The sequence below is a fragment of the Amyelois transitella genome, chromosome Z (genome assembly GCF_032362555.1).
Source record: "Amyelois transitella isolate CPQ chromosome Z, ilAmyTran1.1, whole genome shotgun sequence".
Taxonomy (NCBI): domain Eukaryota; kingdom Metazoa; phylum Arthropoda; class Insecta; order Lepidoptera; family Pyralidae; genus Amyelois; species Amyelois transitella.
The window spans coordinates 6130215-6149328 of NC_083535.1; the positions used below are offsets into that span (position 1 = coordinate 6130215).

The window sequence follows — 19114 nt, forward strand, 5'->3', positions numbered from 1 at the left end:
GAATACAGTAGTATTTGATATCGTAAGGTTGGCGGTATGAATGAACGCCAAAGCCAAAATGTTAAAAGAAAAAAGTAATGTATGAAGTAGGTATGGACATGGACGAAGCTCAAGTTTATACAAAATAACAAAAATTTTCGTGACTCATGTCCCAATGATACGCCTTTGAGTTGGAACAATGTCCAGAAATATTGTTTTCGAAGGATGGCTGACTAAATCTCCACCAACGAAACGTATATGGAGAACGGTAAGCATTATTCAGTTCACACTTTTACCTTTGTTGACAGAATTATACTGCTGCTTTATTTAAGTTGCACTGAGGGATTGTTTTGAAATATTCGAGCTTATGCATTATTAAACTTGAACGTTTGTTTTTATGGTACATTAAAATGGGCATATTTGTTCACTTACTAGAAATGGCGAAGAAGGTGGTTTGCCTTGCGGCAGTCGGGGGAGCTCCCAGGGCAATATTTTCTAGATTATTACGCAGACCGGAATCGCAGGCGGCTCAAGGGCACTATCAACCTAGATTTGTGTGAACAGGTATTTATTATCATTTAGTAATTCATAAGAATATTCTCATGTTACATATACAAACAAAATTAACAATTTTGAATGGTGTGCTCAGTTTAAAATTATTTACAGTATGTGAAATATGTACCTATGTATCGAATAGGTGATAAAAATATATTTTACCTATTTATTTCGCCCACTTTTCTCTAAGTTTTCAATAAAGTTACAATGGTTAATAACTATAAATTATATTGATGAACACCTAGCTGTATAAAGCATTTCATTTTAATGTCATTGAAAATCTTAATGCTCACCTATCTATTTGCATTTACTGCTGAAAACATGTCATGTTCATTGAGTGTGAAATACATTCTAAGGGTATTACAAGTTGTAAACAACTTAATACTGAATGTTTTCATGGTTTACTGTGTGTTTAGAAATTAATTGATCAGTGAGGATTTTTTAAGTTTGTAGGTAATTGTGATAACAGCAATGAGTCACACTTTATATTTATAAAGTTTATTTATTTCACATTGAAGGTATTGTGATAACAGACTATTAAGTTATAATAAATTTTGTTGCAAATATCTCCTTTTTTTAAAGCGTGAGTATTCCAATTGCTCAGCTGTTTGGTTTAAGTTTGGCTAATACCAGCATTAAAATTATACTTTAAGTGGTGTTAAAATATTTAACAGTTTTGTTTCTTTGCTGGGTTTTGATCCCTCACTGTTGGTCACCAACTCTTTTATGATGCACTTGCCTTATATACCTCTGTCCTTTATAGCAATATGGTATTGGCAGAGATCAAAATTGCATTACTGTGTTGACATGTGGATGAAAATACATTAAAACAGTTTGCCCCTACAGGCATGCAATATTTTGTGTCATTGTTATTAAAAATGTTAGTCTAACCCATCTTATGAAAATAATAAAGACAAAAAAGTTTGTTGAGTTTGAATATTATGTTACATAGAATATTTTATGCTCAATTTGTGCGGTGATCAAAATATTCAACCAAATTATTAAAAAACGTTATTTGATAACCAAGCTTTTGAGTTGTAAATATATATTTCAAGCTCGCCTTATCAAACACTCTTCTTAAATTTATAAATAAGTTCAAGGAGATGGCAACCCTGATATTGTATATCATGTAGTGATAATAACATTGTATCTTCGGGTGCAGTACTAATAAATTATTCATGGGATAAAATTTGCATGTATTCATCAAAGTCCCTTTTTCATGGCATTTATCGGCTTGCAGTGAAGCCGTTGTGTTTTCAATACGAAAATAGTTTCAGTACACTATAGTTCTTGCTGAAGTGACGGTCTGCTGCCTACCAGTAACTTAATATTTTTGAAATAATATAGTATTTTCAAATTGAAGACATGATAAATTCCATCTTTTCAATGAAACTATAATAAAATCAAAAGCAAATATTTCATGAATAAAATTGGAAAGCGGGTTTGGTTAAACAATATTTATAATAATTTGAATTAGTAGTGAACCAAAAATGGATGTAACATTACAGGCTTATGTTTACCAAAACTGGTGAGTTAAGAACTATATTTATAACCATATGAGTTGGAAACATCCTTATTTTCATGTTCTTTTAAGATTATTATTGCTGAAATTTTAATTTTTGTATGATGGTCATGTAATATGAAAAAATAATCAAACAATTTAAAATTAATACTTACAATATTTAAAATATATTTGAGGTTATGTTAATCAGAGTAGAAAATAAATTTTTAACACTGTTACTTTAAAAAAATGTTCTACATTTACTACTGTCATCATTTAGGCTCATAGTGTTATGGGGTCTTTCGCAAGGATCTTAACTAGCAAATTTCTATGATGTTGGTTAAATTTTGTCTTTACTCAATAATAAAAGTTTTAATTCATGTAATGGTTTTAATCCCTTCAGCTAAATAATTTAATTTTTTCAGGTTGATGCTGGCTTGCACATGGAACGCACTGGGAATGGTCCTTTAGATCCCAAACACAGGGGGTCCGTGTTTACCATCCAGACCCAATCCCGGACTTACCACCTTGAAGCAGATTGTGAAGCGGACATGGAGAAGTGGGTGGATGCCATCTGCAGGGTCTGCGGACTGAGGGCCACGGATGACTCACCTGGTGCCATAGGTAATAATTTTTTTTATATTTTTAATCTTCATATAGTAAGGATGAGTATTGATGTTGAGGTTGAGTTAAGTTAAAATGAAGTTATGTTACAATATGATTCAAGATCACTGTTACGGTTCTAGTATATACAATAGAAACCATCCAAATCTAACCCATAGAAGCATCAATATTTTCTTTTTTTTGTTCTATTTTTAATATAATTTTAACTGCATATATAAATATTCGATTTTGGGGCACAATTAGTTGTAATTTAATCTACCTATATTGTTTTTGTTAGGAGTATTTTTTGTGATATCTTACAAATTGTCATTACATTATTTATGTAAAAAGAATATAAGAGCCGATGGGCCCAAACTCCTCGAGTACCAGAAAGCGCATCGTAGGTCGGCCTCTCGCGGGGCGGACTGATGATTGAAGTGTTGGATGCAGGTCGCCTCCAATAGAGCGTATAACACCTATTAAAAACGTACAAATATTTGTGTTCACTGGGAGTCAAATTTATGATATGTATGGGCCATTAATAAAATAAGAATTTACATTTTCTCCCTTTCTGTAAATATATATTTCAATATCTACCTGTATGTCAAATTTCAGCTTAGTTCATTCGGTGATTTCTTTTTATGTGCCAAATTTAATCAGATCCCTTCAGGTATTTACGCTATGAGTTGCATTTACCTTTGCCTTACAGAAAACATACACAGATTTTTTATATATGCGCGAACTTATTAAATTATAAGTTTAAGTTTTAATATTCAGTTTATGTGTTTGCTTAGCAATTTTTTAGTTAAGATTAATGTGTTTATTTGCCTACAGCGGGATATCCCTTATTTATAAAATTATTTAATAAGTACTTATATGCTATTTATTTTGAAGTTTGTGAATTATGTTCCTATGAAATTGTCCAAGCGGTAAACCATAGGTCGAATTTTTAATAACAAAATAATTAATGCATGGGTTTAATTTCTTGTGAAAAAATTTAATTGAGACACAGACAGAATATATATTTAAAAACGGTACTATCCCGTTACAAAAGATAGTGTATGGTCGTTAAAACAATAAGGCATTCATTTCCAAATTTCAATATCAGCTGTAGTATCCATATTGCAATATCTAATTGTGTTTGATTGTAATACTTTCAACAGTTTTTAAATTACTGTCGTGAAATCCTGGTCCTCTCTCTCTCTCTGCCAGAACAATGTGTAATGTACGGGTGTGCCTTTTGACCGTGATCCTGGTTTACTTGGTAACTGGAGTTCATACAAGTAGCAACTCCTGTCTAACCTTTGCCTAACCGATATTTGAATGATATCTCAAGGTATTAATCTCAGCTACTATGCCATTAAATGCTTAATATACTTTTTAGTAAAAAGTGAATAGCCCATCTGATGGTGATCAATGTAAGCTTGAAATCCCAAGAAAAAAATGCAATGTTGCTGGCCATGTAAAACAATTTTGTGTTATGTAAAAAGAAGCATATTTAGCAAAATAGAAGCGAAGGCATATTAACACTTATTATACCTACAGAAATTGTAAATTACGCGCCGGCGGCGTGGGCTCTTTGTAATGTGATAATAAATTCTACTTACTAAAGGTGTTTAACGCGAGTTAATTTTTTTTGCTGATTTTTTATTATTCTGCTCGTGCCTGTATGGTATTTGTATATTTCCTGCTTCACTTTTATTTACTTATTTTAGCCGCTAGTGATAACCTGATGCTCTGTTTAAATGCTTATTTATTATTCACTTTCTTTATTGTGCGAACGTTTGATTTTCTTGTATTTATTTCTACATAGTTTGATGATCTGTATACTAAGAGTATTGAACGTCATACAGATAACTGTATTGATACAATTTTCACAAGACTGGGCACGTGAATAAGCCTTTCCCTTTATTAAATTTGACAATCTGGTCACTGGATTGCTAGATTAGGCTTGATGTGTTTATTTCCTTAGTCGCCTTCAAAGATATTTAAAGAAAAAAATAGAATGTTCCTATCGTAAAGTGTTTGGAACAACGCGACATAAATTAAACATAATCCTCCAAATTTCATCGCAAAACAATCACAGGATGTTTTGATGCATCGATGACTTTATTATCGATCGCAAAAACGTTCATTCACCAAGTAAATACATACATACATAAAGTCACGTCTATATCCCTTGCGGGGTAGACAGAGCCAACAGTAGAGATAGGTTGCTAATCAAGCGCCTAAAAGCAGATTCCCAAGTTCATTAGCCTATCCCTTAGTGCCCTTTACGACATCAATCGGAAAGTGATTAGGTAGTCCTTTTCTTTTTTTATTGGTGCAGGGAACCACACGGCACCAAATAAATTGTGGTTCGTATTCTAACCGTAGTGATTTTGAAAACCGTAAAAAATATAATTAACCTTAACTTACTACTACTTACTAATGTCAATTCTTATTCTAATAATAGTAAAGAATCGATAACTTACATTTGCATTTGTCGGACTATTCGCAAATTTTGCAGCGTTGTATATTGTTGATGATCTTCATAATACTTTATGTATTTATTCATTTGGAAAATTGATGCATAAATGAAAACTGTTACCGTTTTTTTTACCAATATTTAAATGTATTATGTTATTGGGTGAATGCATCAAGGTTTTTGAATAAGATCTACATAAACTTCAGAAAATCGAGTTGCGCTATATTCTTATTAGTTCTCCAGTAACCAACGAACCTTTCAATTGATAAACATCTGTTTTCCACATAAATCTGTTCATCGCCTTACTTAAGTGCGTTCATAGTATCAATAGACGTAATTTTGAAATTTATTTGCCTTGCATTTATGTGTAGTGGTCAATGAGTAACTGCCCTTATTTATTTGAACTAAATAAAAGTCTTCATATTGCAAACGTTATATTTTTCAAATTACAGGCACGTATCAGAATAACTGTAGCGGCATGACGGCGATGAATGATCAATACGACTGCACTGGTCCCTACATACCTATATCGGAATGCATCACAGGCGTGAGAGCTCAGGTAAATAACAACTAGAAATGAAGGATTTATTTTCTAATATACTGAAGTCAAACTTATAAATTGAAGGGCAAGTGTAGTAACTAGCTAGCTTTTGTACGCGTCATTCGCGTTTTGTATCACAAATATTATAAAGAAAATTGTAATTTTTCTGGGCTACTTCGCTACAGCGTTAGACTTATAGTATCTTCAACCAATTTTCGCACACACTAACAGTGCGAACTATATATAGCTCCTAAAATTTTTTTTTTCACTACCAAATCAACAAGAAATTAAATTCCTTTTTCTCCATATATAAAACTTCACCTTTACAAATTACAAAGTGACCATTAAAATTTCAGGATTCGCGTAGAGCGTTCACGTTCGATCCGCAAAATATAGTTACGAGCAGTCGGAAACCGTTCGACAAAGTGTCCGAGAACAGAGGCCACCACATGTACACGAGTCAGCCACAGATACGCGTCAATAACGCGGAGTTTTCCGAAAACGACTCCGCGATGAGCGATGATGAGTGCAAGTCATTGAACGCTAGTCAGTCTAATATACGTATGTATTGGGTCGTGTAATCTATACTAATATTATAGAGATTTGTCAAGTAATCCATATCCATACTAATACTATAAAGGGAAAAGATGGGTCTAGAAATGTATACTAATATTATAGAGATTTGTCAAGTAATCCATATCCATACTAATACTATAAAGGGAAAAGATTGTTCTTTCATTTGGTTTTTGTTCGTACCGGATAAACTCAAAAACTATTGGATCGATTTTGACCAAATTTGACCCATATAAAGAATAAACCTTTAGAAGTAACATTCACTATTTCTGAAAAATCGCACGCTTTAAAAAATAGGACGGAATTTAAAGATTAGCGCGGGTGGAGCTGCGGTTAATAGCTAGTGTTTAATAAATCGTAGACTAGATTATGAGGTAGCGAATCTAAGCACATATCACTGATGGCGTGAAAACAATATGGTTTGTTTCTATCTACGCCCGAAAGACGACGCTTAGCAAGGAAACGAAAAGGACCGATTCCAAATGATGGGATGCATGAAAAATATCTCGAGTATACTTGAATTTAAACGAAACGGCTGATGAAACACTATCATGATACACAGAAATTATATGGCAAGATTATATCTCTGATTTCAGATGTAGTAGAATAAAACCACTTCATCTCTCAATGTATCTGTCGTAAAAGGCGACTAGAGGACGTAGCACTTATAACTATTTAAAATAAGTAGTAAATGTTAGTTATTCCTATAAATTTTTATTTGAGTCATCACAAAAATCCTATGTGTTACTTTCAGGTGATTGGGCGGTTGAGAAATCATTTACCAAGTTAGCAATAAGCCCCAAAAGAAATGGATTATCTGCAGATGGTATGTACTTACTTTATGGTTTGGGTGTTTATCTGTCATTAGCATTTAACTGTAGCTTCGCCCTGTGGAAAATTACATCCCATTTTATTTATTTTTTAATTCAGACCTCCAACACTACCACCAATTTATCACTATCTTTACGCCAAATTTAAGTGAAATATATAGTAACTAGTTGTTGCCCGCGACTTTTATTTTAAATTGCGTTACATATTCCAATTTCTAAGTTACGAGTATATTTCATACTGTAGTTTTATTAAAATCCGTACAGTATTTTTCACACTTATACAAACTTTCACATTTATAATATTATTAGGGTGCCATTTTGACTTAAGTGGCCACACAAACAACTTGAATCATGTAAAAGCTACCTAATAGACCAACATTAAGCGGGAAATTGATTTTTTAGGGCCCCCAGTACCCCCAAGACCTCCAAAAACATTGCCCCAAAGAGATGTGATAATACACCAAGGACCAAAAATTCAGGAGCCTATTGAAGTACAAGATAATGTTTCGGTAAGTATTATATTAACATAATCTGATATTTGTTCCGGTCGCATCTTCCCTAGGGACCTAGAATCCATAAGAAAAGCAATAAGCATGAACTTAAAATACATAATATTAAAAAAAACAGAGAATATATATATATATATATATTCATATGTATACGTGGATATATATTTACTGTATTATTTTTGAATTTATGTACATTGGTCTGGATACTAACCGCGGCTGTTGTTGAGGAAACCTGCACGTGATTTTATATGGGTAAGGTTTTCCTCCAAAAGGTTGCGGAGGTCAGAAGTAAGTTGCTTCGTGTAAAAACTATCTCCAGATCAGACCAGGTCCATGGTCACTGGCTTTGGGTGGGTGAGGATGTAGCCGGGACTAAAGCCAGGAGGTAGAAGATGCTTCATTCATTTGAAATTGATGTTCCACAACAAATGATAAATCAGTAACAATTATTTTCTTGTTGGAAACAGCCTTGGATGCGTAGTCCACGGCGTATGTCCCACGGTGGCACACTGTCACTCTCGACTCGATCGCACCTCACGCCGACTCCCTGTCTGAGGGTCACTGATGACGACGATGATTTATCGCCAGGGCACCTGGTAAGGCTACATCCATATAAACATAGCTTTATCCCTTACGGAGTAGTCTGAGCCAACAATCTCCAAAAAGCTGATAGGCCACGTTCAGCTGTATGGCTTAATTGTCGAGTTGAGGTTCAAATAGTGACAAGTTGCGAGCCCATCGCCTTAAAGAAGTGCAATTTTCCAAAAGAAATGTTTTCAAGTGTAAATCGTAAGAATCAATCAAGAGAAAGGATTCTTGACATATTTACTTTTAAGATGATAACTTTGACAGCACTATCTCACAAGTGTATCACCTTAAAAGAAAATACTCGCGATTCGATCATTAAGCCATCCCGCTAAACGTGGTCTTCGAGATTCTCGAGATTGTTATCCTTATTTACTTCCTGTTAAGTGATAAAGAGATAAAAAAATAAGTAATTTTGATTCGCCGGGTTTTTGAATGTTTATGTAATACGTGGACGTATTTATCATGAACTAAAGCAGCGTTGGGTTAGTATCTCATAGCACAAGGCTTGAACTTACTTTTAGCCTAAATCAATCTGTGTAATTCGTATTATAGCTGATATTTTCCATAAAAAGATACATTCACAATATCGTGGTCATGAAAATTTATTCTTGTATTTAAACCGCATGCTGAAGGCTTCAATTGAAGATTCAGTTATTCATATAAACCCTTTAGTTATCATGTTTTGCAAACACCGGACGGATGCAGCCGGTTTGCATTTTAAATATTAAATGTATCAATAAATAAATTTTGAGTATTTGTCGCCGTTATGCGTAATCGCTGTTTCTTACACATTAAACATATATCAGATTCGCTTAATAACTTTTAAAATAGAGTGGAAATCTCTAGAAAAAAAGTAGCCTATAGTGAAGGTTTGTCAGTTTCTATGCCAAAATTTAAGAATGAACCTAGTACTAATCGGATTTATTCTTTACCAGCTGTGCCCGCGACTTCGTCCGCGTGGAATAGTTATTATGGGCATCATTGAAGCCCTCAAAGATGGATAATTTTTCGTTTTTTTTCCCATTTTCCATTATTTCTTCGCTTCTAAAAGTTGCAGCCTGATGTTATTTAGCCTTAAGCCTTCCTCGATGAATGGTCTATTCAACACAATAAGAATTTTTCAATTCGAACCAGTAGTTCCTGAGATTAGCCAAACAAACTCTTCAGCTTTATAATATTAGTATAGATAACAGTTTATAGGTTACATAATAAAAACATCTGTAATAGTAAAATCCAAATAGTCTTCCAGTAATTTTAGCCGTCAATTTTTAGAATTATAGTAGGTATAGCTATCTAATATTGACCCATATTGATTGTTTATATTCGCCAGTCGATGCAGTATTGCAATTTATCGTCGTTGCCGCCCGCCGTGGACCGCGCTCTCAAACCGAGACATTCCAGTTACAGCATAGGCCACATAAACCATCTTAGTGGACAGGTAATCTACTTTATAACAAAATCTTTTTATAATGATAACGTAAAAACATAAAGTCACACCATTTAATCTCTTTTTGTATTATATTTTAAATATCCTGTACTCTTTTTTTCAACGTATTGATCGCGATTGATGTATATTTTGTCTGCCTGTAATAAAGCATACCATTCCAAAACATAATATACTAATGTTTGTATTAACAGGTGTTATCGATAAGCCCACACAATGAAGTGAAGTCTGACAACAACCTCCAATACCTGGATTTGGACTTGCACATATCGAAACCGACGCCAACTAAGGTAAACATTATAGTTTCGTAACGTCTTTATTCCTAACGGGGTAGACATAGTCTAAAAAGACACATTCAGGTGGGTGGCTAGATATGATGGAATTAAGATCCAGATAGTGTGGCCTCTTTAACGTACTAGTGGTCTAGTAGTTTGATTCCTGATGAATATCATTTTTTTTTCTTGCATTGGCGTTGAGTTGCATCGCACGCAATTTTCTGCGCAGTTGAAAATTGACAAAAATTAAGAAGCAATATAAAAATATTATAAGTCAATTGCACCTATCAATTGTTATGTCATATTCACACCGAAGTTACCACTTCTAGAGTCTTAAATATTCAGAATTATATAGATATCTACATTTTTTTTATTATAATGTTGTATTTTTCATTTTAGTCCCAAGAACCCAACCCGGTGAACAGCGTGGACGTTTGCGGTGTTCACATCAAGTCGCTCTCTGCCGTCGACGCAGACTCCGCTTACAAAACCGTTGATTTCCTCAAAACAGAGGCCTTCAACATCACCCGACAGGACGCAGAAGCTTCTAGGAACAATCATTTCTGAAAAAGAACCAGATTTTGAATGAATAAATTTTATTAAGAAAATTAAAAAAATTTATTCATTCAAATGACATGGTATTTTGTGAATTTCTATCAAGGCTCAAGACTATGTCTGTTAAAATTGTTGTGCTACAAACTGTTGAGGTTAAAAATTGTGTTTAATCATTATAACCTTTGGATTACCAAATTGAGTGTTTTGAGGCGGTTTCTTGAACCACGATTTTTAGATTTAAAGTGATTTCCATATTTTTAAGAAGCAAGTGAAAATTTTTGTCTATATTTAGATCTGGTGATGAATAAAAAACAAACCATGCGAGAAATTAATAAACAATAAATTGGTGAACAACATTTAGAACACATTGTAATAATATATGATTGGCTTGTGTCTTCACTTCAATCAAATTAAAAGTATTATAGGGTCATTTAAATTTGTAGTTAATTATATAGCTGACAATATTCATCTCACAATATAATAATCAATAGGATTCCGCATAACGAATGTAAACATGATACCTTCAAATGTTACCAGTGTATAAAAGGTAAAAGATATATCCACATAACTTAAATCCATGACTTGTTGTTTCTAATAATTAGCATTTGCTCATGCACAAAATATAGTGTGTTGTAGTGAAATTATTGCGACTGGCTTTTGATACAAATATGTAAAATATAAATTCCATGTATGAATGGTGTACGAGTGCCTTTATTATTGTATCGGATTGAATAAAGCTATTATGAACTATGATAATTATGCATGTATGCGAATGTATATGTACCTATATTTTTATCTCTGACGTAAAGAAAAGGTTTTTAATAAATGCTATTTCCATATAACTGTTGAATCCTGATACAAATATGTATTTCCAACTCTTGCGAGATGTTTCAATAATTCATTTATTCATTGCATACATGTAATGCATTAGGGTGGCTCAACGGAGTAAATGTAGAGGTAGGGTATGGCGGTATATCTAAAATAAAATATTTTGCAATATTAACGTCTTAATACATATTGTACACGTATTATTAACGTCTTAATAATACGTGTTTATACACGTCTACAGCCTTTTTACTGTGGACAGAGCCTCGGGTGTTTTGTGAAAACTTTAATACATGCCGAATATTTCACCTTTTGAAACAGATGCATTTAAATATTTTGTCTATTTCTCTAAAGAATAAACCCATTTCACTCCCAGTACGTTAATGAATTATATATTTATTACAATATAAATAATGTCGCTCTCTGAAATGAATGAACGTTATATTTATGACAATATAAAACTGAAATTCCAAAGACAGAAAATCGTGAAATTGTCTGTTCTTTACCCTAATGAAGTACCCTTTCTTTTTAACGATGTATAAACCTAGTTTTTAGACTAAGTTTTCGATATTGATTGGTGTCAAAACCATACTACGGTTCTCTTGTAATATAATGCTGTATAATATGCATCACAATTTTATTAATGTCACAATAGTATAGATTTTATACAAAAAAAAATTGATAGGACTTAAGAATTTGCAATCATTTAATATTTTACATGAGTTTTATAGAAAATTTTATTCTTTAAGTTGTACATTTAATTTAACTATCTATATTTTGCGTAATTATAACGAAATTTTTATTATACAAATATTTTTGCTCAAATACCTGCAATCATTGATTCGACGTTAAGACTCAAATAAGTATTTTAACATGGAATACGTTTGTAGGTGTGAATAAAGTCAATTGTGTAATTGTAAATGTACCTAAATGTAATAATTGTGAAGTGTACGTACAACATGAAACAAATACCTTGTCCGATCAGGAAAGGAAGTGCATGAGTGACAAGTAAAATTATATAATAATACAAATTATTACGAAATTTAAATAATAATCTTGTGAGAAACCGATAATTATAACCTTAACAACCTAAGCATGACCTTCACGTATCTGGAAGAGATTTTGTTGCAATGTATTGTACATATTAATGGTAACAATTCACAACAATTGACTTCAAAGAATTTGAATCCAAAGTGGATCTAGGATTCTGACGAAAGGCCTTGGAAATAAAGATATATTTTGTATTATATTATGTATAATTATCATAAGATTTAAAACATGGCTCCAAATATAATATCGATCGGTCGATACATTTCACCTTTAAAACGAAAACCCTACCAAACAAAAAAGTGTCTTATCAAAAGCTGTATCTGTTAAAAAGAAAAATCTTGTTATTTAACCTCTATCGAAATTCTATCGGGTACCAAGAGAGAGAAAGTAAGATGTATATTTTATTAAACATTGTTCGACATAGTAACTTGTTTATGCATTTGCAATTGTCTAGCTAGTGCTCGTATTACGATTTCCGGTGCTTTGCATTTTCAGTATATCGTGGCCTTCTAAGCTTTAACAGATATCATATTTGCTTAAAATATATATTTTTTAGACTAGCAATTAATTATACCTTTCATGTAATTCACGTGTAGTAATAATAAAAAGTATTATTATATGTTGTTGATGTTGTTATAACTTATGTAAAAGCCTAAAAGTTTAACCGTCGTCGATAGTGAATGTTAAAATATATTCGGTTTTTTAAGTGCACATTAACATATGTTCAAAGTAAAAATAACAACAAAATAAAATTAAAACAATAAAATTTATTGGCCATATGACCTGAAAATATAACGTTTCTGAACAAGTTTTCATTAAAAACTTCGGTCGCTTATATGTTACATTGGAGGGCAAGACCAATTGATTGTTACATTGGATTTTAATGAACTATTATTATATTATTATCACCAAATTAGAGATAATCACATATATCTAGTCTTCATAATTGGTTTTTATTGTAAAATAATTCAAGAAAGTTGATATAAACTTTCTATGAACTTTATCTACTTTGGTGAGTATAATTTCTTTTTAAAATTTGTTGTTAGTGCATTTAAGGTGTATTAAAAGGGTGAGCGATTAAATTTTAGGGCACGTAAATAAATGGCGAATTTGTGGTTATTCTTTAAATTATTCGATTATCTGGTTGCTAATACAGGGTGTTTGTTATCGAAATGTCGTAGCTAATATCTCACCGAAACTGCTAATTTAAGGAATTTTTAAAAGCATCCATACCCTCTACTAAATAAAAAGATCCACATTCAGCGAGGGACAAAGATAGAAGACAACGGAGGAGGCCTACGGCCTGGGAAGGATATAAAGCCTCGTATTTTTTTTTACCGTGGATATATGTATATGCACCTTACTGATCATAAGTAATGTATATAAAAAAATGTATTTGTAATTATGGTTACAAATACTAGTGAGATTTTTAGCTGGGACTTGACAGACGCCTCGTTAATGCGCACAAAAATATGTATTATAAGTAATATTTAAATGTGGATTAGGTGATAATGGGCGCAATAAACATACACATTATGTAGCTGCAGTATTCTTTACACTTTCTATAGTAAGTAGGTAATTTCGATTCACGCACACTTTTTAACATATTTAAAATTTTACAATGCATTTTAGGTTAGAGAAAAAAGTGTATTTACTGTTCTTCATAATGACTATAATGTAAAGTTAATTCCTTTCATAATACTAAATTTAGGCTGATAAGCATACACTTAATGTTTTGGTATAAAAAATAGATAGATGCATTTAAGTTAACTAAAAGTTAGCCTAAATCTTAAGTTTGTTATTCCACCGTGTACTTACCTTCGTGTTATTCTTACTATACCATGATGCATTAATATTGTACGTTTCCTATGTATATTTAATAGAATGTGTATTACTAAGTATATTATTACAAAGAAATCTTCCCTAAAGTTATGTAATGTATGTGGACTGTTTCTCTCTATTGTACCATTAATCTTGAAAGTTGTCTTCTATTGATATAGTTTCTAAGAGGACAAATTACTATACTTCTCATCACAAAGCGAAAAGTCTGCAATTAAACATTGTAAATATTATCCTGTTAAATAGTGTTAAACAAAAGTGCTTCAAACGGACTCGCAAAAGTATTACCAAATCTTTTTAAATAGACGCATTTTAATGTCTTAGTTAATAAGTAAATGGAATTTTATTGTAAGAGACATATAATAGTGTAAAAGATAATGTAGTAAAATACAGATAGATGTATTTTAAGGCCGGGGCATGCCGAATGTATGAAGAAGCCAAAGGTGGCGTTATAAAATACGACGCTCGTTTTAAGATGTCACATCGGGCATGCATGCACTACAAGACACCCTGTAGATGTCTTGTAAAACGCGTTGCATATTGAAAGGGGACTCGGTTTCTGATTCTCGTTCCAAATAATAAGAAAAAATTAGGTGTGATAATTTTGCCTAATTATCCAACTAGCGAATCTTCCTGACAAAACGACTCGAGCACGTGCCCTTCGAGACGTGATGCAAGACGCATCTGTCCGCTCATTGGTCCGCTCTCATTTTTTGTCATGTCATTTTGTCAGCCTCGGCCGTTATTTCTAACCTTTTCTGATCACTGTCACGCTGTGTAGAATTATTACCACTTTCTCCATAGATTATAAACTCCCCTATTTTCTCTGTCTGTATGTATGCACTAATCTTGGAAAGTTTTGGACGGATTTTGTTCCTGTTTGAAATGTGGATTATCTGAGAAAGGTTTATATATCTATAAATGCGAAGCCGGCGCTAGTTCTTAGTATAAATTTACAATATGACGAGGTGCCGTGTTTTGCAATCCTATAGACACAGTGTAAACATGTTTTAAAATAATCAATTGAAAAATGTATTTGGCATTAAAATAAAAAATTTAAAAGCTCACGACAATTTCGTCTTTGAGAAGCCCACGTTGCGTTTTTACCGGTATGTGCTTTATACAGGTAGGTGCGAGTAAGACGACGAAAGTCTCCAAGTGTGGGGGTATATTATTGTAATTCTCAGGTCCTGTTATTTAATATTGGAAGTTATGGCAAATTAATGTAATCGGACATTTTGTGACGGTGATGGTGACTCGGACTATCTTGGTCCCATTTCCATGAACAATAGCTAAGAACTCTGCTGACTAATTCACCTTTCCAACAAACAAAATTGGTTCATCCGGTCTGGAGCTACGATGCCACAGATTGATAAACACATTCAGACGTTTCAAACTTCCTACACCCCGTCGTTTTTTCGTCAAGTGGTCAAAAATACTTGTGTAGCGACATTAAATTAGGCATACTGACTTTCTCCTTGAACGGGCCGAGGGTCTGGAAAGTCGTGTCTGAATAAAACCACTTTTTTTGGCTGTTCAAGGCGTCGTGTGTTATTGTCGTCTTAGTAAAGTTTTGATTGTCCTTTTTTTCATCAATTTGTCAGTCAGTGGAGAGATGTAGTCTCTGCCTACCCCTCCGGGAAAGAGGCGTGATTTTATGTATGTATGTCAGTCAGTTTTGTTCATCTTAAATGTCAACTCAAAGTGTCTGTATAAAGTAGTTAAGAGGAAATAAATATTAACCATTTTTTTTGTAAATCAATAAAAATATTTGCTGTTAAAATTTATAAAATAGTTTTTAATAGCATGACTTATAATTTTACCTACTTAATTTTTGGTTTTTATTTATTTCGGGGTACGTTTTTATAATGTATATATCATAATCTATTACCTATGTACCTATCTTTTATTTGTATCAGAACTATTTTGAATTTTTGACAGTAGATAAATATGTTACATATGTATAGATCAATAGATTTTAATATAGATTATTAATTTTATTGTGTACCTATGTGGATTATGACTTTATTTTTAATTTCGGAATTTCATGCAAATATGTTTAATGTACAGTATCTGAATGATTAATACACAATATGAAGTACCATCGTGCGTTTTTGTTATGACCATGTACAAATCACCCAATACCTATCCATCGAATGATAAATTCCATTGATAAGAAAAATGAAAGGTACTTAAATGTTTAAAGTCAAGACTACCCAAAGAGCCCAACCCGTAAAACGAATGATCCTGTATTCCTGTTCGAGACGGAATTTCGAGAATCGCTCTATTTGTACACCCATAGACCACACAAGCAATCCAATTAAAAATTTTTAGACAGCAGTTTAGGCTGTCCGTTGATGTCATCAGTACAGAACGGAATTGAGATTATAAATATTTATAATTACAAGAGCTCTGAAGAATTGATTGTTATGAGTCACAATGGTAGACGTCAGGACGTGAGAATGTTAAAATGCGGAAAAAGCGTAAGGCCTAAAGACAGCCAAAATATGTCTTAACTTTTTTTATAATTTTAACTATGTACAGATGTGGACATTTATTGGTATTTTTTACATGCACATGCATTCAGCTCAGTGATTTTTTATAGACATTCATAGTATTTGAAGTAAAACACATTCGTCAAAAATTTATACATTTTATAATAAATAACACACTAGATCATATTAAAAATAATATAAAAGAGTAGATACCCATTTTGCACATAATAAAAGAATCTAAACAAGTCATTTTAAAAATTAAACGCTTGTCCATTTTCGTCTATTATTCATAACCTTTTATCGAATCTCGGCTTATCCGAAAACTTCTGTTACAAAACTTTTGATACATTTCAGATTTTGACGAGTTTTCGTTCAAAATGTTTGTGATGGTTTTTACAAGGGTATCGTACAATCATACGTACTGAAAACGATTTTGCAATTACGGTTTGGAATTAATTGAAAACCTACCCAGATTACTTTCATAGAATTTGATAAGGTAATATCTAATCATAATCATGTACCAAAATGAATATTTTATGCATAAATAATGTACCTCCCTACAGCAACTTCCGGAAAATTACTGATAACAATTAGTTAACACCAGGCAAATTCTAGTTTGTTTTAATTACATGTCTTTTACTAGAATGCAGTTTTCTCAGACGTGTTAGGCTTAGGCCAACTTAAAACCGGATAAAAATTTATTTCGTCACCCCTCATAAGGCGGTAATTTAGGAGTCAGTTTTTTTTGTACCTATTGACAAAATCTCAATGAATTAGTAGGAATACAGATTTCATTTAGCGGCGAATGGCGTCGCAGATCACAGCTAGTTCCCAATAAAAAATAATAATTAGGTAATACGTAATAAAAGGATAAAAGTTTAATTAAAATTCTTATGGACCTACCTATCATAGTTTCCTTTATAAATACCTAAATAACACGACTAACCACCAAAGTTAATTGAAAATTTATGTTACCTTACCTACCTCCCGACCAAATTCAATTAAGTAAACTGGGTGAATAAATGAGTGTCAGAAAGGTACCATCTAATTAGACATACTCGACCTTATTTCACCTAAGTTCCGCAAGTACACTCTCTTTACATCACTCTCTAAATCATTGGGTGCCAAGCAAATTACCCACATTTTATTAAAGTATCCAAACTGGCTAAGGCAGTCTTGGAAAATACAATGTCTGTATAAGAATAATAAATTTGTTATTTTTTTTAAATGGTTCCAAAAATAAAAAAATCGAAGATTGGATGAAAAAATAAGGAAAATTGATACTGATTGTGTAGGTTCTGATTCTGTTACAGTAAACAAAATATTTTTAAAAAAAAGCACTGTCAACAGCAGATCAGATAAATCTATACCAAAATTTATCGACTCGTTTGAGTTAGGTTTTTACACGAAGCGACTGACACAACCATATTGAATGATGGGGAAGCATCCTGTTGCGTAAATGTACATTGTGTGTCCTCTCCAAATCACGATGTTGTCTTTCACTCTAGAGTATCGATAAATCAAAATAATAACACAGAAAGTTAGTATTGGTAACGGGTAGAGACGTGATAATACCAACTTGCACTTTATAATGGGCACGCTTTTCTAAATTGGTTATCCTAAGTGCTGGTGTCATGTGGTTCCCGGCACCAATAAAATGGGACCACTTCATCTCTTTCCCATGGATGTCGTAAAAGCCGACTAAGGGATAGGCTTATAAACTTGGTATTCTTCTTTTAGGCGATTGGCTAGTAACATGTCACGATTTGAATCTCATTTCTGTCATTAAGCCAAACAGCTGAAAGTGGCCAATGGGTCTTTTCAAGCCTGTTGGCTCTGTCTACCTCGAAAGGAATATAGATAGTAAATATTAGCTGTTCGACTATCGACGTTTTAAAAAAATCGATTGAAATCTGGTAGTAAAAAGTTACGAAACTTTGGCGCGTAGCTAGTAAAAGTCCTAGATAGTTTCAACCGAACATCAAAAGTCAATAAAAATCACTTTTCATGCCACCTTTTTGAATAATAATTCCAGCACTAAGATTTATTTCTTGTGAAGTTCAAAAGTTAACTGGAATCCCTGTGGAAACTAACATCTGAAACTTATTCCATCCTGAATAGAAGATAAAATTTCTACCAGAAATACTTTAAAATGAACTTTTGCTTTTTCATACATACATACCTCCATATATTAATGTCTATATCCTTTGTAGGGTAAGCAACAATCTTCAAAAAATTGATGGGCCACGTTGAGCTGTTGAGCCTAATAATAGAATAAAAATCCAGTCCAAGTTGCTAGCCGTTCGCCTAAAAGAAGAATTCTAAGTTTGTAAGCGACTAAGTCGCCTTTTACGACATCCATGGGAAAGAGCTAAAACTTGCTAGGTATTGCATGTTAATTGATAATTATTATGGTGAAATCGGAAGAATTTGACGGGTAATAATTTTGGGGTCCTTCGTGTACTTTCCTATGCCCAGAGAAGTT

General features: G+C 32.7%; 1 protein-coding gene across 1 annotated transcript; it reads left to right on the top strand.

The window, feature by feature from the left end:
• Window positions 1-12: 12 nt before the first annotated feature.
• Window positions 13-16212, top strand: LOC106134005 (uncharacterized). Its single transcript, XM_013333941.2, has 11 exons — window positions 13-247; window positions 415-543; window positions 2461-2659; window positions 5558-5664; window positions 6003-6207; window positions 6974-7045; window positions 7452-7558; window positions 8026-8154; window positions 9477-9584; window positions 9785-9880; window positions 10265-16212. Exons 1-11 carry the CDS (start codon window positions 179-181, stop codon window positions 10430-10432), a joined length of 1389 nt encoding a protein of 462 aa, XP_013189395.1. The 5' UTR covers window positions 13-178; the 3' UTR covers window positions 10433-16212.
• The last annotated feature ends 2902 nt before the right edge of the window (window positions 16213-19114 follow it).

Coding starts and splice junctions, on each gene's coding strand:
- LOC106134005 (XM_013333941.2), top strand. CDS start 179: ATGTCCAGAAATATTGTTTTCGAAGGATGGCTGACTAAATCTCCACCA. Junction 9,585..9,784: donor TAAACCATCTTAGTGGACAG/GTAATCTACTTT, acceptor TTGTATTAACAG/GTGTTATCGATAAGCCCACA. Junction 9,881..10,264: donor CGAAACCGACGCCAACTAAG/GTAAACATTATA, acceptor TTTTCATTTTAG/TCCCAAGAACCCAACCCGGT.